This window comes from Prionailurus viverrinus, chromosome B2, assembly GCF_022837055.1.
Source record: "Prionailurus viverrinus isolate Anna chromosome B2, UM_Priviv_1.0, whole genome shotgun sequence".
Lineage (NCBI taxonomy): Eukaryota > Metazoa > Chordata > Mammalia > Carnivora > Felidae > Prionailurus > Prionailurus viverrinus.
This window is the reverse complement of record NC_062565.1, coordinates 7,676,796-7,704,065: the sequence shown is the minus strand read 5'-3', so window position 1 is coordinate 7,704,065 and position 27,270 is coordinate 7,676,796. Positions and strand designations below refer to the sequence as shown.

At 47.7% G+C, this 27,270-nt stretch overlaps 2 protein-coding genes across 3 annotated transcripts in view; both read left to right on the top strand.

Annotated features, from left to right (window-relative positions):
* Positions 1 to 27,270, top strand: part of LOC125165885 (uncharacterized) — an 821,026-nt gene that overhangs the window by 139,864 nt on the left and 653,892 nt on the right. The gene's annotated exons all lie outside the window — the stretch shown is intronic.
* Positions 6,451 to 8,760, top strand: SOX4 (SRY-box transcription factor 4). Of its 2 annotated transcripts, XM_047859333.1 has the most exons (2): positions 6,451 to 7,722; positions 7,840 to 8,760. In XM_047859333.1, the coding sequence occupies exons 1-2, from the start codon at positions 7,301 to 7,303 to the stop codon at positions 8,729 to 8,731; spliced, it is 1,314 nt and encodes a 437-aa protein (XP_047715289.1). In that variant the 5' UTR covers positions 6,451 to 7,300; the 3' UTR covers positions 8,732 to 8,760. The 2 variants fall into 2 exon arrangements, with proteins under 2 accessions (XP_047715289.1, XP_047715287.1); XM_047859331.1 differs by having other exon boundaries at positions 6,451 to 8,760.

Sequence of the window (27,270 nt, the reverse complement as noted above, 5' to 3'; positions counted from 1 at the left end):
TCCCGCTCCCACTGCCCGCCACGCGCCCCCACCCCTCCTCCGACCCGCGTCACTTGGCCGCCCGTGCTGTCTCCGAGCCTTCCCACCTCCCCGCTTTGCAATCAAGCGCCTTTCTTCCTCCCCCTCCTCTCTTCTTATCTGACATTTGCTCGCACGTCTCTGCCCACTCCCCAGCGGCTCTCCCTCTCTGGCAGACGCGCCCTAGCCCGCCCTCGCACAACCTCCAATCGCAGGTCAGCTGGTTTGCTAACGTTGGCCGAGGGTTGCTCTCTGCTTTAAGCGTTTTTCCAAGAGTGAAATCGGCCGCTTTCCCCACGGCTCCTGCTGTAATTGCTTCTACTGGGCTGTTGGGGGTGGGGATCCCGTGGGTGCGCTCCTGTCCACACCGCACGCTAGGGTTCCTGGGATAGTTTCGGGGTACCCGGGAGCGAGGAGGTAGCCCCTCCGCCCCCCACGACGCTTACTCTCAGGCCGGGCTACCGCGGGTGCCCTGCGAATCCGAGGGGGACAAAGCGAGCCGAGCCCCTGCTGCTTCCCGGTCACCGCGCCTGGGGCGCAGCCTCCACCAGCTACCCGCCCGCCAGAAGCTCCCTCCTCCCTGACCTGAAACCGGGAACTGAATCCCTGGGGGTTTCGGGTGCCCCCGGGCGAGGGCGCCTCTGCCGCGCCGGGGACTCCCCACCCCGCTCCCGCCTTTCCCGCACCCGCGAGGGGCGAGGGAGGGCACTGAGGCACTCCTGCCCCTGCGAAGGCCCGGGGGCTCGGGGAAACGCTTGAGGATTGGGGTGCAACCAACTGTCCCCCCTCCCCCCAACACACACACACACACACACACACACACACACACACACGCGCCTCTCGCCGTCCACACACACACACACACACACACACACACACACACGCGCGCGCCTCTCGCCGTCCACACACACACACACGCGCGCGCGCGCGCGCGCCTCTCGCCGTCCGGCGCTTTCCTCGCCTAGTCCGCCGCGCGCGCACGCGCCCCGCTCGGGCGCCCAGAAAGACCCGGCGGCTGCGAGCTCCACGGGGCCTCAGCCCGCAGGGACCCGGGCGGGGGGTCCCCGCGTCGCCCGCCGGCCCGAGCGTGGGCTCCCGACGCAGCGCGCGCACAGAGCACGTCAGCGTGCAGAGCGGAGGTCGTGGGCCGCGAGGAGGGGGGGGGGGGGTGGCTGTCGGTTCCGGTCAGCGACGGAACTGGGCGGCACCGCCGAGGGTCTGGCCGGCTCGGGGGCGGGGGGCGGCGCGCGGGGGAACCCCCCTCCCCGCAGCCCCGGCCAGTCACGACTTCAAAGGAGGGCCGGGAGCGCGCGCGCGGGGAGGGGGCGTCTTCCCTCGGGCCGCGTGTGCGCGCGCGCGTCTTCGGCTCCTTCCCCGGTCGTAGAGCCTCCACGGAAGACGGGCGTTAAAACGCTGCTGACAGGACCGCCTGAAACATGTTTACAGTAGGAGAGACTGTCCTCCAAAAGCACCGCCTGAGTCCATTCCAGTCTATTTGTTCCCTGTAACTAACCGAAAGGCGAGGCGCAGCCGCGGCGGCGGAAGGAGGCTGGGCACCACGACTGGTAGCCCCGGCCTCGCCGAGCTGCGCGCCGCCGAGCGCGGCGTCCCGGCCCGCGGGAAACCATGTTTTAAGGAGGCGGGGTGGCCTCTGCGCGCCCTTGAGTACTGCGCGCCGTTCCTCCGAAGCCGCTGTCCAAAACGGAGAGCGGCCGGCGGGGACGCTGCGTTCGGACCCGTGCCCGCGGCCGCAGGATGATGCGGGGTCACGGATCATGTCCCGGGTTCAGTTACCGTGTCCAAACGCGAGGCCAGCCCCGGCTTCCCCGGTCTCCGCGAGCATCTGACAAGTGGACGCGAGGAGGCGGTGGGCGGCCTTAAGTCTTGACTTATGGGGGGAAAATCATCTGAATTCGCCGACACACCCTAGTAACGGCTGATCGTTTAAACTGCTACCTAAGGCAGGCAGAGTAGTGGATGGAGGATGATAGGGGTGCGGGAGGGGGAGGAGGAGGAGGAGGAGGAGGAGGAGGAGGAGGAGGAGGAGGAGGAGGAGACGAAGAAAGAAGTCTGACCATCCCCACGTTTTCCCACGTCTGCTCGCGGGCGCAGGGAGGCTCAGCGCTGCCACCTGGCGGCCGCTCCTCCCCGGGTTGGGAGCCCGCTGGCCGCCGAGCACTCCCAGACTCCGGTGGGTGTGCCCGGCCTGGGCCTCGCCGAAAGCAGCAGCAGCTCGAATTCATGCTTCAGAATTCATACTCCAGCGGCCCAGGCAAACGCTCGTTTTCTGCTTGTCCTCGTGAGACGACGGAAAGGGAAGGAAAGGAAAAGTGGCTTGGTATGGCCATCGAGTGCTTACCTAATCCCACCAGGCGCTACTCGCTGGTGAGGAGGGGTGAGAAAGTGGTAAAAAAAATTATTAGAGAGTCTTCCCTCTTAGCTTATTCTGGGAGTGAAATTAATCATGGATTTCATTTTGCCCCAGACGCCCTATCTTGCTCTTTTGTAAATATGAGTTACTTCCATGTTATGTTTTCAATACAAACCCTGAAAGGGAAGTCCGGTTCTCCTACAACTTCATGAAGTGGAAGTTGTAATTTGTCTACTTGATTGAGAAGTAAATCAGTCTTCCCTCGAGTGTGCAACAGAAAACGCTGGGCCTTTCAGTTGGCAAAGTCCAATGACATCAGATTTCCCAGGGCTGCTCCCGGCCCGCTAAAGTACCAAACACGGGGGGTTCCCCACCCCCTTTACTTCGCTTGAACTGAACACTTGTCAGACCAGCTCCCACAGTCACGGTTTCTATAACCAACGCAAGGCAAAAATCTTGCAAATCAGGGCAAATCCAGGAGATTTGTTAAAGTAATTTCCCTTCAGTTCCCACCCCCCCCCCCCGCCCTGTCCCCCCACCGCCCCCGCACCATGCCATAAGCATATAATGAGCAGTGAGATGGAATCTTATTTCCATCTATACCCCATCCCCTTTTATGGATGTGAGATTCTATGTTGCACAGGTATGTGAGAGCAGAAGAAATGAATGAGCAGATATTACATCTCAAACAGAATTCCATTATTTAATGGAAAAGATAATTTACCATCATTCAAAATTTGAATCGTCTGACATCAGTGCTAACAAAGACAATTCGTTTATTATTCTAAAATAGGGTGGGGTTTTTGTTTGGTTTTGCTTTTTGCAAAACTGTCTTGGTTTCCTGTTAATATGGCTTAAAGAGTAGCATTAAGAATTCCTTCATGTGCTGCAAAGCCAGCAGAGGGATCACTGAGTACTGATTTACAAGGGGCCACCAAATATTTGGTATTTGGGGGAAAAACATCGGTAATGTCGAACTGGTTACAAAGCATAGGAAGTCAGGTAATGAGAACACAGAGGTCTCTTCTCGTTACTTGGTATTGAGAGGCCCGATACATTCCAGCATGCACGTGGTGAGAAAGAGGACTTTAATAAAAGCCATTTGTCAAATGTTTTCTTCCATTTGAAAAGAAATAGTGACATAGAAGAACAAACCTACTTTAGAGGTCTCAGCATTCATATATACTCTAATGTTATAAAGCCAATGGAAATTACGAATACCTTAGTTCTTCAGTTCTAAGAACGTGTTCTTTTTGTTTTCAACATCTCTAAGATATCTTACCACTGAGGGGATGTCACAGCTTCATTGGCAATTTTTCTTCCTTAGTTGCATGTAACAGTGGCGTGTCTTAAAAGCTACTGGATTTGTTAAAATAAAGAAAATACATCTCACAATACAAATAGGCCGGTGGCTATCTTTTTAGTATATACTTTTAAAAACCTGTGTGTAAGTAATGCACCTGGCTGGCTGAGTCCATGGAGCCCACAACCCTTGACCTCGGGGTTGTAAGTTTGAGCCCCACGTTGGGTGTAAAGATTGCTTAAACATAAAAATCTTAAATTGTTTTAATTTTAAAATGTTTAAAAATTGAAAACCCATGTGTTTTCAGCATAAACAAAATTACTAGGCCCACTTTGATTAAGTCCCACTTTCCCCCATACTTTTCAGTGGTGGGAGCAGAAATGGTTTCAGAAATGTAATCAATTATATTGCCAGTCGTCTTGACTGAATGATCACAAACTAGCTATGCTCTCAAATCATTAGTTGGTATAAATCCCAAAATAAATGTATTTATTCTCTTTTTTTCTTCTAGTGAAGATACTAATTTTATACATAAATTACATGTATAAAATACATATACCTGTATATATTTGTGTACATACATGTATACAACTGTATGTATACTCTTAAGAGGTAATTTTTATGTCAGAGTATAACATTTAGGATTGCTGGGGTTTTTGAGTGTGCATACCAAAGAAAAGAAAACGCCTGATTAAACACCCAACTTTGTTATATGCAAAAAAAAAAAAAAAAAAAAGGTTTTTTTGTTTAAGATTTGTTCCCCCTTCTAAAAGAAAAAAATATAACTTGGGTAGGTAGTGGCCAAGAATGAGTTGCTTTTACTCATAAAACATTCTTGCTTGGGTTGATCCTTGAAGATCCAGTCAGATGTCTCCAAAGGGTGTTATTTACAGTAAAATTCTAAATCTGACAACCCGGGCCTCTCGCCAGCTACATACTTTAAAAGTTTGACAAGATAAATAGAAATCTGCTGCCTCCCACTAGTCTGATCTGAATCAAAAGCTCACTTAATTACGTTGGGTTGGCCCTACCTAACCAACTATCCCTGGCCTGTAGAAAAACAGTTTAAGGAAAGACCAATTTTTACTTGAACCCTAATTTTCACACCTTGTGGTAGAGATCATTTTTGTGGCCAAATAAACCTATATTCTGATCACCCTTGTACCTTTCGTCTGCCACACTCTCCACAATAGTCTTCACTTTCTTTTAAAATGATTAAGACAACAGGATTGCCACTGTTGTCCTTGTATGGGTCACATCCATACTCTGATTGCTTTTCAAGTCAGTGACCATCCTCAGTGTGCCTGGCTGGCTCAGTCCGTGATCTGAGTTCAAGCCTCACCGTGGGTGTGGAGACTACTTTAAAAAAATCAGTGAGCATCCACAATTTTAGTCTCTTGAACAACAAAATGCTGCCCCTATTAGAAGGAGTATCTCTGGCATTGAATTACCAAGAGAAGGATAATAACATTCACTGGGGGCTTACAATGCATCAAACTCATTGAAACCTCACAACAACCCTGTATGAAGTAGCTCCTAGTGTTCCCATATCACAGATGAGGAAGACTGAGACTTAATCATATGCCCAGAGTACAAAACCAAGTAAGAAGGACTAGCATCTAGGTCTAACATAAATCCAGAGGCTCCACTGTCTTCTGCCACCAGTTACCACCTCCTTCTTTCCCTTTGCCTTGGCCTTTTAGCTCCATTTGATTCAAGTAGCATAGAAGCAACGTAGGAAGAATATTTAAGAGGAAAAATATATATAAGAAAGAACCCTTCTTAAAGGGTTGGGGTGGGGGGGGGGGGAGAAGGGAGGAGAGTGAAGCAACCTTGAATTTTGAAAATGTGGGAAACAAATATTGAGAAAGTAAATCGATTCCAATCCTTTACTCAACATTATCATCCTCTACAAAACTCTATGGAAATTCTGCCATTAAGTATGGAACACTGCCTGATGTGTACCAGTGGAGAGCTCCTCTGTTTGGGCTATCTAGGATTTACAGGGGGGTTTAAATCGTTAAATAACCATAGTTAACCCCTGTTTGGTTAAGAGAGCAAGCAGTTGTTGCAAAAATTCCTCTCCTCTGCCTTCCACAAACAGAACAAAAATTGCCCTGAAGGGATTTACACAATACATCAACATCTGTGCTGTACCTAGAGTTGTTAAAATAATTGTGATGACAGGTGTCTAGGTACCACTTTCTTAATGGTTTTCAATATCCATTGATTTATTGTTGTGGCTTTCCTTCCCCCTTTTACATCCTTGGCTTTATGAAGGATCCGAGGAACAGATTTTGCACGAGAGGCTGATTCTTTATTCCAGTACTGAAAAGAACTAATAAAAATAATCACTTGGCTTTTAAGCAGAAAGCTTCCATTTACAGTATTTCACCCTTACTCCCCACCCCCCCACACACACTTCCAAGCCCCTTGTTATCTAACATAATGGTTAGAATACATTTCCGTCTCTCCCCTTAATAATTTCATGCATTAACATCCTCTTTACACACCACACACACACACACACACGCACACACACACACAGCAAAAGGAAAAAAAGGCAGCAGAAATCTCAGCTGTACTTCTAGCCCTTTTAAAAAGTTTGCTCTGTAAATTGGAATGAGGTCAGATTTGGAGCTTCTCATTGCACGCGGAGATTATTATTGCATCGGGTTCCAAGCCAATGGGAAGCCCGGGGGAGGGGCTTGGCACGAGGAAGCGTTGGTTACAGCGGCTGATTGGCCGTGGCCAAGACTGTGAAAGGATAAAGAGGCGCGAGGCGGAATTGGGGTCTGCTCTAAGCTGCAGCAAGAGAAACTGTGTGAGGGGAAGAGGCCTGTTTCGCTCCCGGGTCTCTAGTTCTTGCACGCTCTTTAAGAGTCTGCATTAGAGGAACTCTGCCATTACCAGCTCCCTTCTTGCAGAAGGGAGGGGGAAACATACATTTATTCATGCCAGTCTGTTGCACGAAGGCTTTTTGGCTTCCTACCTTGCAACAAAATAATTGCACAAACTCCTTAGTGCCGATTCCGCCCACAGAGAGTCCTGGAGCCAGAGTCTTTTTTGCTTTGCATTGTAGGAAAGGGACTAAGTGATAGAGACTATGTCGCTTTCCTGAGCTCCTGAGAGAGCGCTCGTGAACTGGAACCAACTGCTTCAGGGGAAGAAAAAAAAAAAAAAAAAAAAAAGACTTGCCTGGGAGGCGGCGAGAAACTTGCACTGGAAGCTTCAGCAACCAGCATTCAAGAAACTCCTCTCCACTTTAGCACGGTCTCCAGACTCAGAGCCGAGAGACAGAGCAAACTGCGGCGCGGTGAGAGAGAGAGAGAGAAAGCGAGAGCCAGAAGGAGAGGGAGGGAGAGACTCTCCAGCCTGGGAACTATAACTCCTCTGCAAGAGGCAGACTACTCCTTCCCCGCATCTTTGGGAGACTTTTCTCTCTTCGCCCAACGCCGCCCCGGCGAGGAGTGGAGGGGCCCGCACGGCCGCCGCGCGCGTTCTCCCGCTCGGCGTGTGCTTGGCCCGGGGAGCCGGGAGGGCCCGGCGATCGCGCCGCGGCCGCCGCGAGGGTGTGAGCGCGCGTGGGCGCCCGCCGAGCCGGGGCCATGGTGCAGCAAACCAACAACGCCGAGAACACGGAAGCGCTGCTGGCGGGCGAGAGCTCGGACTCGGGCGCCGGCCTCGAGCTGGGCATCGCCTCCTCCCCCACGCCCGGCTCCACCGCCTCCACGGGCGGCAAGGCCGACGACCCGAGCTGGTGCAAGACGCCGAGCGGGCACATCAAGCGACCCATGAACGCCTTCATGGTGTGGTCGCAGATCGAGCGGCGCAAGATCATGGAGCAGTCGCCCGACATGCACAACGCCGAGATCTCCAAGCGGCTGGGCAAACGCTGGAAGCTGCTCAAAGACAGCGACAAGATCCCTTTCATTCGGGAGGCGGAGCGGCTGCGCCTCAAGCACATGGCTGACTACCCCGACTACAAGTACCGGCCCAGGAAGAAGGTGAAGTCCGGCAACGCCAACTCCAGCGCCTCGGCCGCCGCCTCCTCCAAGCCGGGGGAGAAGGGAGACAAGGTCGGTGGCGGGGGCGGCCACGGGGGCGGCGGCGGCGGCGGCGGGAGCGGCAACGCGGGGGGAGGAGGCGGCGGCGCGAGCGGCGGCGGCGCCAACTCCAAACCCGCGCAGAAAAAGAGCTGCGGCTCCAAAGTGGCGGGCGGCGCGGGCGGCGGGGTCAGCAAGCCGCACGCCAAGCTCATCCTGGCGGGCGGCGGCGGCGGGAAGGCGGCGGCCGCGGGCGCCTCCTCCTCCTTCGCGCCCGAGCAGGCGGGGGCCGCTGCCCTGCTGCCCCTGGGCGCCGCCGCGGCCGCCGCCGACCACCACTCGCTGTACAAGGCGCGGACTCCCAGCGCGGCCGCCTCGGCCTCCGCGGCCGCCTCCGCCGCGCCGGGCCTGGCGGCCCCGGGCAAGCACCTGGCCGACAAGAAGGTGAAGCGCGTCTACCTGTTCGGAGGCCTGGGCGCGTCCTCGTCGCCCGCGGGCGGCGTGGGCGCGGGCGCCGACCCCAGCGACCCCCTGGGCCTGTACGAGGAGGGGGGCGCGGGCTGCTCGCCCGACGGGCCGAGCCTGAGCGGCCGCAGCAGCGCCGCGTCGTCGCCGGCCGCCGGCCGCTCGCCCGCCGACCACCGCAGCTACGCCAGCCTGCGCGCCGCCTCGCCCGCCCCGTCTAGCGCGCCGTCGCACGCGTCCTCGTCGGCCTCGTCCCACTCGTCGTCGTCCTCGTCGTCGGGCTCCTCGTCCTCCGACGACGAGTTCGAAGACGACCTGCTCGACCTGAACCCCAGCTCAAACTTTGAGAGCATGTCCCTGGGCAGCTTCAGCTCGTCGTCGGCGCTGGACCGGGACCTGGATTTTAACTTCGAGCCCGGCTCCGGCTCGCACTTCGAGTTCCCGGACTACTGCACGCCCGAGGTGAGCGAGATGATCTCGGGAGACTGGCTGGAGTCCAGCATCTCCAACCTGGTCTTCACCTACTGAGAGGGGGGCGCGCGCGCGCGCGCGGGCCGGGAGCAGAGGGCAGGGTTGGGGAGGGGGGGGGGAGAGGAAAAGAGAGAGGGAGCGAGAGAAGTGGACAGAGGAAGAGTTGGAAGAGAAAAGGGAAAATTGAAAAAAAAAAAAAAAAGAAAAGATTAAAAAAAAAAAAGCGAGCAGGGCCGGCTTGGGCCGCGTCGCGGTCGCGGGAGAAAGCGCGGCGGCGTTTTGGGGACCCGCGCTCCCATCCCCCAGCTGCCCGGCCGCGGGGACGCGGAGGAGGCGGCGGGGAGACGGGGTGGGGGGGGGGGGCGACCTTTTATTGTTCTTGATGTTGTTGATGGCAAAAAAGCTACTTGGAGTTTCCTCCCCTTTGCCCGAAGAGACACCCCCACACACCCCCCCCCCACTTCCAACGAGCTTCCGGACTTGTCTGCTGCTCCCCCAGCAAGAAGCCGACTTGATAGTTTTTTCTAGAGACTGAAGGAATCTCGTCCCTTTCTCATCGCCCCCTTGCTGTTTTTGCTTTATTTTATCTCATTTCTTGATCGAGAGAGGAGGGGAAAAAACAACAACAACAAAAAAAAAAAAAAAAAAGAAAAGAAAAGAAAGAAACCCAACGCGCCCCTGGGGATTTAGTTCTCAGCACCCCCGCCACCCCCCTCCCCCTGAAGAAGACAGAAGGCTCCGGGCGTGGAATTGGACCGAAGGCTGATCTTTTGGGGGGTCGCGCAGGCTCGAGACGCGCCGGGACTGAGAGACTCCACGCTGGCGGATTCCCGTTTTGCTGGGTTTTGCCTCCTTTTTTACTTTTTTTCCCTTTCTTCTTTCCTTCCTTCCCTTTTTTTTTTTTTTTTTTTCCTTGCCCCCTCCCGCAGCCGGAGGAGGAGGTGATGCGGAGAGCCCGGTGGGGAGCCCGGTGGGGAGCCCGGCGAGGGGCGCGGGGCGGGACGCGGGGGTGGGGGGCCGCGGAGGAACTGGGACGGGTGTGCACGCTCGGGGAGCAAGCAGGTGGCGCGTCCCGGCGGCCCCCGCCCCGCGCCATCCCCGCAATCAGAGAGGTGAGACTGGGCGGCCCGCGGGCGTGCAGGAGCGCGGACTGTTTGATGTGGTACCGGGGGGCCGTGGAGGGGCGAGTGGTTTCGGGCGGGGGGGAAAAAAAAGAGGTTTTTTTCTTCTCTTAATCGGAATCGTGATGGTGTTGGATTATTTCACTGGTGGGGTTAATATAGCATGTTATCCTGTCTATCTTTTAAAGATTTCTGTATAAGACTGTTGAGCAGTTTTTAAAATAGTGTAGGATAATATAAAAAGCAGATAGATGGCGCTATGTTTGATTCCTACAACAAAATTATCACCAGCTTTTTTTCATTCTTAACTCTTTAAAGGATTCAAACGCAACTCAAATCTGTGCTGGACTTTAAGAAAGAAAGAAAAAAAACCACAATTCAGGACCAAATTTTTTCTCAGTGTGTATGTGTTTATTCCTTATAGGTGTAAATGAGAAGACGTGTTTTTTTCCCTCACCGATGCTTCATCCTCGTATTTTTTTTTCCTTGTAAATGTAATCAGATGCCATTTTATATGTGGACGTATTTATACTGGCCAAACATTTTTCTTTTCTTATTTTGTCCCTTTTTTACTTTAACCTTTTCGTTTGCTTTCTTTTTTTTACTTCCTTTCTTCCTTCCTTTTCTTTTTTTTTTCTTTTGTTTTTGTTGGATTTTTTTGGTTTTTGGTTTGTTGTTTTTTTTTTGGGTTTTTTTTTTTTTTTTTGGTTTTTGGTAGTTTGTTGTTACCCACGCCATTTTACGTCTCCTTCACTGAAGGGCTAGAGTTTTAACTTTTAATTTTTTATATTTAAATGTAGACTTTTGACACTTTTAAAAAACAAAAAAAGACAAGAGAGATGAAAACGTTTGATTATTTTCTCAGTGTATTTTTGTAAAAAATATATAAAGGGGGTGTTAATCGGTGTAAATCGCTGTTTGGATTTCCTGATTTTATAATAGGGCGGCTGGTTAATATCTCACACAGTTTAAAGAATCAGCCCCTAATTTCTCCATGTTTACACTTCAATCTGCAGGCTTCTTAAAGTGACAGTATCCCTTATCCTGCCACCAGTGTCCACCCTTTGACCCCAGTCTTATAAAAAAGGGTGGGGGGGGGGGGAGAATTAGCCAAACACTGTACGCTTTTCAGAAAAAACAAAATTTTTTAAATAAAAACTGTTCTGTCCAGAGGCTTTAAAACTGGTGCATTTACAGCAAAAAGGGATCCTGTAGCTTTCACTTGTAAACCACATCTTTTTTGCACTTTTTTTATAAGCAAAAACGTGCCGTTTAAACCACTGGATCTATCTAAATGCCGATTTGAGTTCGCGACACTATGTACTGCGTTTTTCATTCTTGTATTTGACTATTTAATCCTTTCTACTTGTCGCTAAATATAATTGTTTTAGTCTTATGGCATGATGATAGCATATGTGTTCAGGTTTATAGCTGTTGTGTTTAAAGATTGAAAAAAGTGGAAAACATCTTTGTACATTTAAGTCTGTATTATAATAAGCAAAAAGATTGTGTGTATGTATGTTTAATATAACATGACAGGCACTAGGACGTCTGCCTTTTTGAGGCAGTTCCGTTAAGGGTTTTTGTTTTTAAACTTTTTTTTGCCATCCATCCTGTGCAATATGCCGTGTAGAATATTTGTCTTAAAATTCAAGGCCACAAAAACAATGTTTTGGGGGAAAAAGAAAGAAAAAATCATGCCAGCTAATCATGTCAAGTTCACTGCCTGTCAGATTGTTGATATATACCTTCTGTAAATAACTTTTTTTGAGAAGGAAATAAAATCAGCTGGAACTGAACCCTAAATCTCGACTTTTGTCATTATTATTAGACCCAAAGCCTCTAAGATTGGGAGGGCCCCCATCTGCCTTAGCTGTGAAACAAGTAAGTTCTCCCAGGACTGCCTGTTCAATGCGATCTTACTGAGGAATAAGAAGTTCCTCTTGGCCAGATTTGGCAGGCCCTGACCGTGAAATGACGGCGTCCGCTGAATACGTGTCAACTCTGCACGCTTTCTAGGAATTTTCTGATTTTTACATTTAAATAAATGCCGTTGGTCTTGAAATTTTAAAAGGAGGGGGAAGGGCGATGTGGACAGAATCCTTTACAGACAAAAACTGGCCGGCTGCTCTTTTTTTTTTTTTTTTTTTCTCTAAGCCTTCTGTTCCTAAAGCTGCTTTATCCGTGACTTACCCCCAGCTCGCTAACCATCCAGCAGTGGCTAGAATTGTTTTCCACAGATTAAGAACACTCGAGCCTGTGCAATGATCGCCCTGTTGTGGAGGAGGAGGCCATCAGTGATTTTGAAATGGAAAGGTATCCATCTTTTGCCTAGAAGCAGAAAGGTTCGTGTGGTGCTAAAAAGTCTCCATTTTGTGCCATGCCCATTTTGTGGGTTATTAATGTAAGTGAAATGCAACAATAGAGATGAACTGGAGAAGTTGGCTTCCTGAAGGCCGAAGGGAAACCCAACCCCCCACTCTGGATCTGTGAATAGCACGCTTTCACCTAGTGGAGATTTATACTTTTTATATGCGTCTGGCACAGCAGTATTACTGAGACCTGTATGCAGGGGGGTGGGGGGGTGGGGGAGAAAACAGGCCCATTAGTGCTGGCTTGGAAGCTGCATCTTGCTAAGTAGCACTATTTCCTGTTTACTTTGAGAGTTAACTATTGCCATTAACTAACAAAACCTGTCCTTACTTCCAAACGCTGGTTGATTAAAAATGTGTGCTGTGTGTGTTTTCTAGTTTTCTAGCCCTGGAGAGGTGGAGTTAATACGCAGAAATGTTTGGAAGTAACCCTTTCAGCCATCAGGATGGCTTGTACGTAAAGCAATATCCTTCATCCTAGAAGAAGAGGTTTTTGGAGGCGAGTCCAAAACGTGCACATTTTGTTGTTCAGTGAAGAGCAGGCAATCTCTACCTCCAAAATAGTGTTGTAACTGTTGTGTTTCAATATAATTTCACCTTTTCAAGATGATTATAGATACTACTTTCCAATTTTTTTTTTTTTTGCGTTTTTCCAATAGAGTTGTTTTCATTGCATTTCTATCCTGAAACTGTGAGATCTCATTTTTTTTTAAAGAAGACCTTAAGACCATATGGCATCTTAAGTCTCTTCAAAAACCTTTGCGGGGGGGGGGGGGGGGCTCCTTTTATAAAGCGCTTAAATTTAATTTTTGTTCATTGTAGTTATGACGATTGTTTAGTTTTTTCAGATCCAAAGTATCAAAACCTTGACATAAATGAAGCCTATATGATGCACTTTTTTACATTTTATTTTGTAGGGTTCTCCTAGAACTATATATTTTTCCTGTATTTTCCATGTGAGGGCATATGCTTTAAATGTTTTCTTTAAGAATTTTGGTAATGTTCCTTTAAAAATGAAAGCTTAAGTGTGTGTCCTTCTTCGCAGGTGATAGGATAAGGTGTAAGAAACATTTTTGTACTTTAAGCAGTTTTCATTCGTTAGTGTAAGGATACTAACGTGTTGGGTGGTAGGTACAAGGCATAAAAAACCTGAGAAACCGAACAGTTTAGTATGGCTTTTTCTTTCAGAGAATTTGGATCAACAGAAAGGAATAAATTTCAGATTTTCTTTTAAGACTATCAAACTGTTTTTCTTTAAAGACAGTGCTGCGGGGGGGGGGGGGGGGGGTGGCCTAGGCAGCTCAGTCAGTTGAGCTTCTGACTTCTGGGCTCAGGTCGCGATCTCGCATTTTGTGGGTTCGAGCCCCACATCGGGCTGTGTGCTGACAGCTCAGAGCCTGGAGCCTGCTTCAGATTCTGTGTCTCCCTCCCTCTCTGCCCCTCCCCCACTCACACTCTGTCTCTCTCAAAAATAAATATTAAAAAAATATTTTTTGATCAAAAAAGACACTGCTTCAGGCCCTTGTGCTCCATCAGAAATGTGAATCACTTAGTACACTTGCTGATGTAACTTTTGTCACTTCCTAGTTGAGTACCTACAAGTGCCAAGAAAAAAATACAGAGCCTGTAAGCTGATACAGTAGTAGGCGGAGTGCCTAAAATGGCTTCTTCCAGCTGCTCTAGGGACTGGCCTGGGGGTGCTGGAGACGTTAAAGGATCCTAAAGAAAGTGAAAGCAAAGGGTTGGGAAGTGAATGTCAACATTTACTGAGTATTTCCTGTATTTATAGTGTACTCATGAATTAGAAAACATGGTTTGGGGAATGCCAGGGGTCAGAAAGCTTCATCAAAATTTAAAACAATTTAAGGATCCCAAGGAAGCATTGGAAAGATCCCTGTATCCAAGAAAACCAAGAATTCTGCTAGAAATGTAAGTGCATCTTACCCATGTGAATTTCTCAGGGTGAAAGATTGATCTGCTTTATTTTTCTTCTGGTTTTGTTTTACACCCACTTTTTCTCCTCCTTTGAGGCCTATAAACTACTTTTTAAACCCATAGTTGCTAACCTCCACCCCTACCCCTCCTATCCATCCTGAAAAATTAATCTCCGTATACATTTCTAGATCTTTACTCTGGCTGTCTTTCGAAAACTAGAGTGGAGAGCGTACGGTCAGAAGAAGCATCTCTAGGTATCTGCTTGATGTTCCGACTCTGCCCCAAATCCACCAGGCTCCCCTCTATCCAGAATAAGAATGCAAAATTCACGTGCTGCCATTTAAGGCCCTGCACAAAATGGTCTTAGCCCCCCTTTCCAGTTCTCCAAAACTCCAACGTAGCCAAACTGGTCTCTCCCATTAGACTGGAGTTCTTGGAGGACTGGAACCAGGCCTTAAATACTTCCTGTATCCCCAAATTTGCCTTCCCTGGTTCAGTTGCATATAATAAACGTTTAAGTCTCAACTTGTTGACTTTACATTTACATTGTTTCAGTGGGTCCTTAAGAGCTTCCAAAATGCTTTTGCATATTATGCTGCCTGATTATAGCAGCTGTGGTAAGCAGGGTCCGTGGACTTTGGGAAAACCAGGCTTAGAATTCTAGCTCAGGGCCTCTGATCACATTTCTTAGCCTCTTTATGCTTCTGTATTGTAATACCCGGTGAGATGCCTAGCCTACTGTAAGGGCTCATAAAATGCTAGTTCCTTACCTTACAGGTTGTTCTAGAAAAGGTAACCCATGTACAGGCCTAGTACAATGCTAGCAACATATTTTTGAAGATAAATCCCCCCAGAATCAGTGTCTTCACTACAATAGAATTGTCTGGAAATTCTTGTTAAATGGCAGAGATTACAAAGATTATCAGACTCTGGGCTGGGGCCCTAAGAAGTCCCCCCCCCCCAATGTTTTTCCAGTGTTTCAGAATCCCTGAAACCAGAGTTTCAGATTCCTGCCCCAATGGTATGTTAGCATATTCTCCCAATAAATCTGCAACAAGGGATTATGACTCCCTTTTGTTACATGGAGAAATTGAGTTCAGAGTAGTTCAATGATTGGTCTGAGGTCATGGGGTCAGAAGTGAGCGAAAGGGCACCGGAAGCCCTTCTCTTGAGCCATAGTTGTTTCCGAACTAGATGTCTTCTCCACTATAATAACAAAGAAACAGGCTTTAGCCAAGGCCTCAGGCCTGTGGGTAAGGATTCCCTCAGCGCTCCAACTTGCTAGCCATTTCCCCAGGATGCCCTCCTGCCTTCCTGACTGAAAGAGCAAGGTTGGGTGATGAGCTAGGTTGAATATTTTGTCTATAGTCCAGTTCAAAAAAATGTGCTCAGATAAAATGAACTCTGAGAGTGAGGCTTGGATCGAGTGACTGAGCCAGAGAATAGAAAGGCGTAAATACAGTGAGTGAGACTTCTGCTTTGCAGCCTGAAAGGCAGATTCCTGCAAGTGAGAAAACTGGAAATTACTCAGAGGAACACATTCAGCCTTTCCAGAGAAGGCTACCAGCTACCCATTCTAACCTAATGAGATTGACCGTTGGCTACAGTTAACTTGAAGGGTTTTATGGTTTCCTGCATGTGTTGTTTTCCTTCTCAATGTTAAAAAGAAGAAGAAGAAAAAAAAAAAGCCTCACATCACCAAACGGTATTTCCCAGGGGGCTCTTTGAGGAGGCAGCCGCATTTTGGTCTGCGCCTTAGTTAACAACGCACCTCCATCCGAGTATGTCCCTGGATACAGGTGATAATAAATTTAGCCCGTTTTATTTTCTTCCGCCACTTTGAATTCAGGGCACTTGGTTTATGGAGGACGGCCAGACACGCCAGGCCTAAGTCAAGTCATGGCAGGAAGCTTCACGTAGAGACTTCCTGTACCCTGCAGACTTTTTGCTGAAGGACAGGGCTCTAACTCGTCTACACCAATGCACGACATCGCTCTGCATCACACGTAAGACATTCAAATGCTATTCCATTGGAGTTTTTTGTTGTTGTTTTTAAGGATAGGGCATAAGAGAAGAATCCGATGAAATACCGTCATTTAGCTTGCTTGGTTCCTTATATGTTTTCCCTAAAACATAATTCTTTGGATGAGTTTGTAAACACATACTGAATGTGCTGTTTCCGGACACAATCTGCCGTTGAAAGCCAGGACGCAAATGAAAACAATATTAGCAGGCTCTCTGCTTATAGTGAATGCAGTGAACGTCCGGCAGTTGTAGCCAGGTGATCGGCTAACGTGTAGGGTGCTTGTCTCCGCTTTTATGAGAGCTAAGCAGCCAAATCTCGTTTAACAATCAATTAGCAATCATTGCTTCTGTGGTTAATTGCCACCTCCTTCCCAGTGCCTGTCCTAACTTCCCCGGCTGCCAACACCTACAACCTGTGAAAATACCTCTTCTGGAACTGCTGACCTTCATCTTGGCCTCTGCTCTCTCCCTCCCCTTTCCCACACTCTCCATGTGGCCCTTTTATCTCTCTTGTTTGCCAATCCCCTGAGACACTGAATAATTTATTTGAAGTTCCTGGGAAGTGGTGGGACTTTAGTCTAAAAACACATTGCACTTTGTTCCTCCCCCTGGCAGAAGCAGGTCCAGAAACCTGTCTTTTTTTGTTTGTTTGTTTGTTTGTTTCCAAGATATTCAAATTAGGATATTTTGAGTAAGACTTGATTTTATTTATTTATTTTTTAAGTTTATTTATTTTGAGAGAGAGAGAGCACGTGCGTGCACCAGTGGGGGAGGGGCAGGGACGGAGAGAGAGAGAATCCCAAACAGGTTCATGCTGTCAGCACAGACCCTGATGAGGGGCTCCAACTCACAAACCATGAGATCATGACCTGAGCCACTACAGTTGGACCCCTAACTGAGCCACCCAGGCATCCCCAGAAGCCTGACTTTGAAAGAGGTGATGCTAAATTCATTTGCAGATGGGCTAACGGTTTTAAGTTTTGGGTGAGCCCCCAGTGAATCCAAAAGTTGGAGGGGAAAATAAAACGGGTGGGGGGGAAGGTATTGCTGAAAGTGAGAGGTACCTTGGATCCCCCAAATAGGGCCGCCCAAAGACTATTCCCAGATACTGTTTCAAGATGTTAAAAGGTGTGCTGTAGTCAAGGAGATTTAAAAACCGTTGAGCACTGGGTGTTGTATGAAAACCAATTTGAGAATAAATTTCATAATAAAAAAAAACACGTTGCTTAGGAAAATTTCCAATTTTTAATTGTTGCAACCGTGTATGTGTGCAAATGGGAAAGTCTTTCTCGAGTAGCTCCTAGAAGTGGCATTGCTAGGTCTTAGTGCCCCAAACATAGGCTCATAGCAGTTTTCCCACCCTGGACCTGCTTAGGTGCGAAGTGTGTGCTGGGGAGAAAACCAGTGATAGGTCTAAGTGAACTAAGATTAAAAATTAAACCAAACTGGGGTGCCTGGATGGCTCAGTCAGTTGAGCGTCCGACTTTGGTTCAGGCCATGGTCCCGAAGTCTGTGAGTTCAAGCCCCGCGTTGGGCTCTGTGCTGACAGCTGGAAGCCTGGAGCCTGCTTCCGATATTGTGTCTCCCTCTCTCTCTGCCCCTCCCTTGCTCATGCTCTCTCTCTCAGAAATAAACATTAAAAAAAAATTAAAAAATTAAACCAAACTTTGAAACTGTCATTTCCACCAACCCCCACCCCCCCAGAGAAGGTGGATGGACTGTTATAACAGGTAAACAGGGCTGTTTGTAAATCATTCTGTCTTCTATCCCAAGTCTCTGATAACATACATGATTTAAAAAAACACAGGGGCAGCTGGGTGGCTCAGTCGGTTAAGCGTCTGACTTCGGCTCAGGTCATGATCTCACGGTCTGTGAGTTCAAGCCCCACATCGGGCTCTGTGCTGACAGCTCAGAGCTTGCCTGCTTCGGATTCTGTGCCTCCCTCTCTCTGTGACCCTCCCCCCATTCATGCTCTGTCTCTCTCTGTCTCAAAAATAAAATAAAACATTAAAAAAATTACAAAACACAACAGTCACAGAAATAGCCCCCCATAGCCCCCCATAGTGCCAAAGTGTAGGGACTGTACCACAACCAAAATGAACATGAGGACAGAGATCAACTCTCTGTCTTTTTTTTTTTTTTTTTTTAGAGAGAGAAAGAGCACATGGGGGAGGGGCAGAGAGAGACTCCCAAGCAGGCTCCATGCTGTCAGCACAGAGCCTGATGAGGGGCTTCAACTCACAAACTGTGAGATCATGACCTGAGCCAAAATCACGAGTCAGACTCTCAAGCAGCTGAGCCACCCAGGTGCCCCTGGTCTTTTTCCTTCATTAGAACTCGCCAGACTCCTCCTCGTCAATGTGTTACTGGCTCTACTCTTGTTAGGCTCTGTATTTGCCAGAAGCAGGGGCTCACCGAAGTAACCTCACATCATGGGGCTTTATTTCAAAGAAACACGTGACTACAAGGGAACTAGAAATTTCATGAGAGTTCTGGAAGAAATATAATTTAAAATCCATGGCTCTAGTGAGCACTGTTAATTGGTTGCCTAATTTAGCATCAAGAAGGTACAGATATTAATACGGATTGAGCATTCTCCTGGTTTTCCTGTGTGTCTTGACTTTCTCCCAATACCAAATCCTTGATTCTTTTTTCCATATATTATCCTCGAATTCCCTTTAAAACAGAAGTTTGGGTGCCTGGTTCTTTTTTTTTTGCCTTTGCTTCTGGGGTCTGAAAGTCTTAATACTTCCTCTTACATGCTTTCTTTGTCCTCTCTTTATCCTGGGAGAGTGAGCCCAGGGTCCGTGAAGCACGTACACTTCCTCCTCTACTGTCCACACCATTCTCACTGAAAACAGTTTGGTTTTTTATCTCTTTAATACACTAGGTCTTTTTTCTGTAGCCCTAATGTTGGCATGGAGGCCTGGAGTTATAAACAGTGAGGATTAAGTATACCACATTCTTCTGTTTTTTAACATTTATTTAATTTTGAGACACAGGGAGAGCGCTAGTGGGGGAGGGAGAGAGAGAGAAGAAAACAGAGGATCCGAAGCGGGTTCCCCACTGCAATGGGAGGGGGGGGGGGCGTTGAACACAGGAATAGTGAGATCATGACCTGAGCGAAAGTCTGCTTAACCAACTGAGCCACCCAGGTGACCCAAGTATACCACATTCTTAAAGAGAGTGCCCAGTATTGTGAGCCAAAGCCCCTACTGTAATCATCCAGAGCAGAATTGATCTAATATAATTAATACTCTCCTCGCCCCACCCCATCCCCAAGTCCCCCAAGACAAGGAAAGAAAAGAATCGAAAGGTCTTGAGACATCCCTGTGGGGAGCATAGGAGATCCTCATCCCATTCCAAAGCCAAGTGATGGGAAGGTTCTGAGGGATTCTGCAAGGGATTAGGGTACCTGTAAGAAGTGGGATTGGTATTCTCTTTGGTCATGGGCTCAGGTAGCTGAGTTGGAATCGACACAAAGAGACAGAGGACGAGGGCGTCTGGGCAGCTCGGTTGGTTAAGCGTCCAACTCTGGCTCATATCATGATCTTGCAGTTCATGAGTTTGAGCCCCACGTCAGGCTCTGCACTGAGCACTCAGAGCCTGGAGCCTGCTTCGGATTCTCCCTCCCTCTCGGTCCGTTCCCTTGCTCACTCTCTGTCTCTGTCTCTCTGTCTCTCGCAAAAATAAATAAACATTAAAAAATTTAAGAAAAGGAGAGACAGGGGACTCTGGCAGTGGCCAGTTATGTAAAGAGATATTAGTATTGTTCCCTGTCTTTACTCCATCCCCCCAACACACTGGAGGATCTAAGTTTCAAAGTGGCTTGAGGAGAAACTATTTTTCCCCTTCAAGTTGCTCAGCTTGGCTGCCAAGAAGAGAGGAGGTTTAAGTCAAGTTTGAGGGTGAATTTTAAAACTATGGACTTTTTATTTTGTTTTAACATTTTATTTTTAAGTAATCTCTACGCCCAACAATGGGGCTCAAACTCACGACCTCAAGATGAAGAGTTGCATGCTCCGCCGACTGAGCCAGCCAGGCGCCCTTAAAACCGTTTGGACTTTTTCATAATTGGAAATGACCAGAAAGTTATGGGCTCATACCACAATGTCGTTAGACACTCTGCGTTGGTTTTTCCCTGCACCATGATGCCAATCTTATCACACTCTCCTGTCCTGGTGGAACATCTGTGTGGCAAACTGGTAAATGATATTCGGGGATGGGCGTAAGGCTCCTTCATAGCTAAGTAAGAAAGGGAGTTTGTCCCATGTAGTCATCGTGAAGCCCAAAACTCACTTCTCCCTTTCTTTCCCCTTTAAACAGATGTGCTCAAAGAAAATCACACATAGACATGAAACCTGAACAGTTCCTCTTTCAACTATTTTGCATAAAAAGTTTGCTTTAAAAAATGAAAAAAATGCTTTGGGATATGATATGGAGCACTGGTCACAGAATTTTAAGCTTTTTCGTTTTTATTTTTTTGAGTTTATTTATTTACTTTGGGGGAGAAAGAGAGAGAGCGGGAGGGAGGGAGGGGCAAAAAGATGGAGATTGGATCCCAAGCAGGCTCCGTGCGGTCAGCACAGAGCCTGATGCGGGGCTTGATCTCGTGACCAGAGCCGAGATCGAGGGTTGGGTGCTCAACTGACTGAGCAACACAGGCACCTCTAAACTTTGTAGATTATAAAGAAACTTGAGAGGCAGTTTGACCCACTTCCCTAGGTTAATCCTGCCAAATCCCCTAATTTTCACATAATCCTGAAAAGCAGTGGTCTATACTCCCAAATTAACTGTTATTATCCAAATTGTTATTAAAACCACTGAACCCTCAGGGCGCTTGGGTGGCTCAGTCAGTTACGCGTCCAACTTCAGCTCAGGTCATGATCTCGTGGTCAATGAGTTCGGGCCCCATGTCGGACTCTGTGCTAACAGCTCAGAGCCTGGAGCCTGGTTCAGATTCTGTGTCTCCCTCTCTCTCTGCTCCCCTCCTGCTCACACTGTCTCTCTCTCTCTCTCTCTCAAATAAATAGACATTAAAAAAAAAATTTTTTTTAAAGCACTGAACCCTCAAAACCAAATAAAGCCCAGTGCCTTTCCATTAGGACTACTGTTAGGTTGGTATTAGGAGAACATCAATATGATTGAAACTTTTAAATGAAATGATTCTTAGTCTCTTAACTACTAGACATACATTTTAAAAACAAGATGCTAAAAACCCGTGAAGCTGTCCACTTGTGGAGGGGTGGGTAATTTGACAAAGTCAAGTGAGAACATTCAGGAAACGTGAGAGACCATCTTTAGCTAGAGGTTGGTAATTGGCTGCCATTTTGAAAGGCTCACTGACACCAGGCCTTGGGAATCTCCCAATTATTTCCCCTTTGCCTTTCAAACTCACATGTTCTCTAAAAAAGTAGGAGGGTGTTATGGTCAGCGTTCAAATGTTGCAGATACCTATTATGCTCAAATACCTTTACCTAATATATTTGAATACATATTACTAAGCAAATTGGCCGAAAGAACTTCTCAATAACTCACAAGCATTTTATTGATGAAGGCTACCCCCAAATATTTAGGGAGTAGAGAAACCCAAGATATTCCCATTTCCCCCATGTAAGAAGACGGACGTTTGCAGACGATGATTGCCAATTGTTTTCCCCTTTGGGCTACCATTAACGGAGGCCATAACAACTGTGGAACATCTACAGATCCCTGAAATCACTCACCTCTCGTCCTCCCTTCCCAGGTGACTGGAGCCCACTGTGGTTCTCCAACCTGTTCACACTCATCATACAGTCAGTCAAGGCCCTCCTCAGAGAGCATGTCCCACCCCTTGATTCCTGCATGGCTCGGTCCCTTGGGAAGGAGCTCTTTTCTATCTCTGTGCCATCTCTGATTCAAGTTGGTCCATCTGGAAGTAATATTACCCAAGCGTTTACACCCGGAGCCTGGTTCTCCACAAGTGACTGCATGTTTCCTGAAACCAACTATTGGCAGCTGTTACATAGGCATTTTCTGCTTTTTAGATACCTATAATTACACCAATTATGCCAATCATTGATGTTTATAAAGGATTTAAAATTTTACACACCCAGGAAAAGTCTGTCAGAAAGCGGCATCGGAGGCAGAGGGACACCCACAGAGGGGCCTATCTGGCCATTTCAGTTGCTGCTGAAAGCCCCTTAAACTGAGCATCAGCAGAGTGAGTGAGGCTCTTATGAGCCTATATGTCTTAGGCAAGTGAATCCTGTCACTGGAAGAAAATTCTGTTTGGTTAAGGACCACAGAACTCAACCTAACTTTTATCTTTAAAGGAGGGAACAATGTGTCCAAGTTCATGAAATTAGGTTTTTGACCTCAAACTTTCTTTTTTTTAATTAATTTTTTTTTTTTTTACATTTATTTATTTTTATGGAAACAGAGTGAGACAAAGTGTGAGCAGGGGAGGGGCAGAGAGAAAAGGAGACACGGAATCGGAAGCAGGTTCCAGGCTCTGAACTGTCAGCACAGAGCCCGACGCGGGGCTCGAACCCACGAACTGTGAGATCATGACCTGAGCCAAAGTAGGATGCTCAACCGACTGAGCCACCCAGGTGCCCCGACCTCAAACTTTCTGAATGGCAACATGAGGGTGAGATGGCATTCGTGTCCCCGCCCCCACCTTTAGGTTCAATAAAAGGCTGGAGCGGTCAGCATGCTGAACCAGAAACCAGAGAGTGGTCCCAATGGCACCAGGTGGAGCCACACCAGGGCCTGGAGCAAAAGGAAACACTGGGCAATACCCATCCTGTGTTTATTTTTTTTTATTTGATACTTTGGGGCGCCTGGGTGGCTCAGGTCATGATCTAATGGTCTGCGTGTTCAAGCTCCACAGGGCTCTGTGCTGACAGCTCAGAGCCTGGAGCCTGCTTGGGATTCTCTGTCTCCCTCTCTCTCTGCCCCTCCCCTGCTCATGCTCTTTCTCTGTCTCTCAAAAATGAATAAATGTTTTTTAAAAAGTTAAAAAAAAAAAACATTTGATACTTTGCTCATTGTAGATTTTTGGCATTCTGATTTTTTAAAATATTACATGAAGGTACTATTCTTCTTGATTATGGACTCTGCCCCTTATGTTCTGTGCCTGGGTGAGCTCCTTACTTGTTTCGTCCTAACCCACAGCCTGGGTTCCCGAGCGTAGGTTTGGTGTGTGCTTTGCTGGCTGGGTAAATGTCCTTATATCTGAGTCTCTTTTATATGCCTGTGTTTTATGTATTTGCCATTTGCCCGGCGGCCAGCTGGGCAGAATGTAACGTATTTTTTGAGTGGAGCTCTTGAAACATTGGAACGATTCTCCTTTCATCGTTTGGTCTAAGGATCGTCTAGGGTACTTGTTAAAAACGCAGATTTCCAGCCTTGGTGCCCAGAAATTGGGATTTACTATGCTGACGTGGAATTTGGAACTCTGCAGATCTGTGCTTTTCGATAAAACCCTTTCTGATGCAGGTGGTTGCCAAACCACACCTGTTGAAACACCTCTGTTTCAGGGGATAGCTGTATTTTGCGGGTGATACTCTGTTCCACCAGCGGCAAAGGGGACTCCCGCTCCCAGTGGAATAGCCGCCAAAAAAAGTAACAATAACAAAGTCACTCTCTAAGCCAGCCCTACAAGGGAAGGAGATCTAGAGCCAGAAATTTGTTACAGGACCCTGTGAGCAATCCCCAGCAGGTAGGATTTTCTGATCATTTGGCAGACATGGAATAAAACAACACATGTGTACGCACTTGATGTCTAGAAACAGCTCACGTTATTGTTATTACATTTATTCCGGGTTTTTAGAGACACTTAAGACATTCCACAGAACATCACTTTCCTCTGCAAATCACCACTCAGCCAAATTTTCTTAATTTAATAGGATTATCCCCTGATGGACTGCTTTCTCAGTGTTTCTCAAACGGGGGTATGAGGGCCACCTATTTATTTTGCAAGCCGCAGATGATAAGGTCACTTTTCCTGAAAAGGTTACCTGGAGCTCCCCCCAAAATGCTTCTTTACAGCCTCAGGCACCTGTGGAAAGTTGCCGCATTATCTAAATCAGGATGGGAGGAATTTAATAGCAGGAGCTGATACTGACATTAATGGGGGCAGGTTCTCTGTGTCTGCGTGGATTATCTGCGGGATTTAGTTCTCACGGAGCCGGTAGGGCCTTTACCCCTAATCACCAGGGGCAGAATTTGAATTCAGGAAGCAGGACCCCAGGAACAGAGCCCTTCACCCCCAACTGCAGCCAGCTTGGGAGCCCTGCTCTCTGCTCCTGGAAGCCCCAGGCTGTTCCGCTCCAGGGGAACATTCCCAAAGAGCTTATCGATGCTTCTCCCCTGGGCAGTATTTCAGGCGATCCCCCCTCTTGGTTCTTTGTTGGACGATTCGTATTTGTGAAAGGCCTTTGCAGACTGAGGAGGACCCTGTCACTCGGCATAAAGCCTACGTGTGTCTGGTGAGCCCCGAACCTTCCTAAAGTCCCCACCCCATCTTCTAGGGGGTTGGTCATGCTGATGCGGCCTGTGACCTTCCTGCCCTTCGAAATGAGGACTTCTCTCATATGGCTGTTAAGCCTCAACACCCTTATCTGATGCTCGAGGCACCCACCATCTATCCCACTAAAAGTTTATTTCATAGTGATTTCGGCCAGAGTAGAATGATGGTGATCTTATTTCTTCAGTGGTACATACGTGGTGACCTGTCCGGCCCAACTCCATGATTACTGCCCACACTGGGCAGTGCGTGAAGCATGCTCCGTGCTTGGGATTCCCTGTTATCTTCCTGGAACAAAACTGGCCCAGGACAGCTGGGTAGGTGAGTCCCCGCAATGAGAGAAGAGGAAAGGAGAGGGAGAGAAGTTTCGGCTCCAGCTGGCTGTGCCTTCTGCCACAGAGAGGGGGCTTCAGGGTCTCCTGATTTCTGCTTTAGTTCTTCAGCAGACCGAGATCTTTTTACTCTCCCACCTTTTTCCTTTTTGGGGAAGTGGGGAGCAGGGATTGTGTGGGGCCAGGGTGAGTGGTAAGGGGGAGGGTGGAGAGAGAGCCTAGCCTGGGAATTATCAGAAAGGTGTGGATGGATATTTTAATTTTATGTTTGAAAGCTACCAGGGCAAAGTTAAAAGGCAAACCTAGTTTCTCTGTCCACATTCTCTAGACACACACACACACACACACACACACACACACACACACACTTATACGCACAGTCACTTATGCAATCCCTTATGGCATCGTGTTTCTACTGCTGTTCCCCTGTTGCATTGCCAGAAAAGGAAGGTGATATTTTGAAAGACATTTGATCCATCTAATGGAAGAGGAAGAAAACAGGGAGATGAGATCAGGGGGATTTCTGGGAAAGAAAGTGTGAAACACACGGGACAAAAGAGTGAGTCATGGGGCCAGAGGCAATCATGAGAGACCATCTGGCTCAGTGCTTCCCAATTTTTTTTTTTTAATAAAAAAGAGGTATTTGTAAGTCTTGGGGCACCTGGCTGGCTCAGCTGGTAGGCCATGCAACTCTTGATTTCAGGGTTGTAAGTTCGAGCCCCACATTGGGTGTGGAGATGATTTAAAATAAAATCTTTACTAATAAAAAGAAAGATATTTGTAAAATTTTCAATTGGTGGACAATTGCTGGTTTTGCTGCATTAGGGCGGCCAGGGAGTGGCGCCGGGAGGGTATATTTATTTATTTACCGTTGACCATGAACATTTGGGCAGAGACTGAGGTAGGACATTATATTTTGGCCAAGGCATCTGAAATAAACCTTTGAAACTCCTACATCTGCTGGGTGATGAAAAGGAAACTCACGGGGAAAAGAGGACGGGTCTTTTCCCACTGTTGTGGCTGAAAATGCAGTCAGTTCCCGGCCTCGTCTGTGGCCAAGAAGGGCCGTGTGTCTCACCAGACGATCTGAGGGAGGGGCCACGGGGGGAAGGGAGGGGGTGTGAGAGCGAGTCCCCTGCCGGAGAATGGGTGAGAGGCCTTTGCTGAGTGCCCCATCCTGTTTCCTTCCGGTGGAGCAGCTGTGGTGGCTTATCCTGTGGCCAGGAGTAAGCCCAGGAGCACGCTGGAGGGGCTGACCTGGAGCCTTGACATGATACCTATGGAACCAATTCCAGAAGGCCCTGTTGACCTTCTGTCTTCTTGGGGAAAACAAATCCACATCGACCAAGTCACTTTTAGGCTGGTAGTCTGTGGCTTGCAAACAAAATCTTCCCTGATACAGCTAGGGAGGCCTATTTTCTTTCTTTCTTTCTTTCTTTCTTTCTTTCTTTCTTTCTTTCTTTCTTTCTTTCTTTTAAAATATGAAATTTAGTGTCAAATTGGTTTCCATACAACACCCAGTGCTCATCCCAACAGGTGACCTCCTCCATACCCAGCACCCACCCTCCCAGGAAGGCCCATTTTCATGCAGAAACGTATTGCTTGGCTTGCTCTGAGGCAAATGAAATTACTACAAATCATTACAAACACCCTTGTCACCACTAATCGCACCCATAACAACATTTATTAGGCACATTACATACTTGTGCTTTATATATCTAGGGTTTCACTTAATACTGGCCCTTTAAGATAGTTATTATTTAAAACAATATTTTGGGGGGTGCCTGGGAGGACTTAAGTGTCTGACGTGGGCTCAGGTGGTGATCTCACCGTTCGCAGGTTCAAGCCCGGCATCGGGCTCTGTGCTGACAGCTCAGAGCCTGGAGCCTGCTTCGGATTCTGTGTCTCGCTCTCTCTCTGCCCCTCCCCTGCTCACGCTGTCTCTCTCTGTCTCAAAAATAAATAAAACACTAAAAAAACAAAAAAATAAAGTCAGCACTGGGGGCACTGGCTGGAATTGGTGGTGTATGTGGCACCTGATCTCAGGGTTACGAGTTTGAGCCACATGATGGGTGTAGAGATTACTAAAAAATAAAATGAAGTTAGATTAAAAAAATAAAGTACAGCTTATGTTTTAAGGCAATTTTTGAAAAATGGTTAGTTACATGTTTTGTTCATACGTAACAGCATTCACTGAACCATTACATGTACATTGATACGCATCCATTTTCACACTTATTCTGCATAGCAATTCATTAGATCTAATTTGCAAGATTTCCCAATATCGGAAATAATAAAA

What these genes read in the sequence shown, in the direction of transcription:
- SOX4 (XM_047859331.1), top strand. Translation starts at nt 7,301, where the DNA reads ATGGTGCAGCAAACCAACAACGCCGAGAACACGGAAGCGCTGCTGGCG.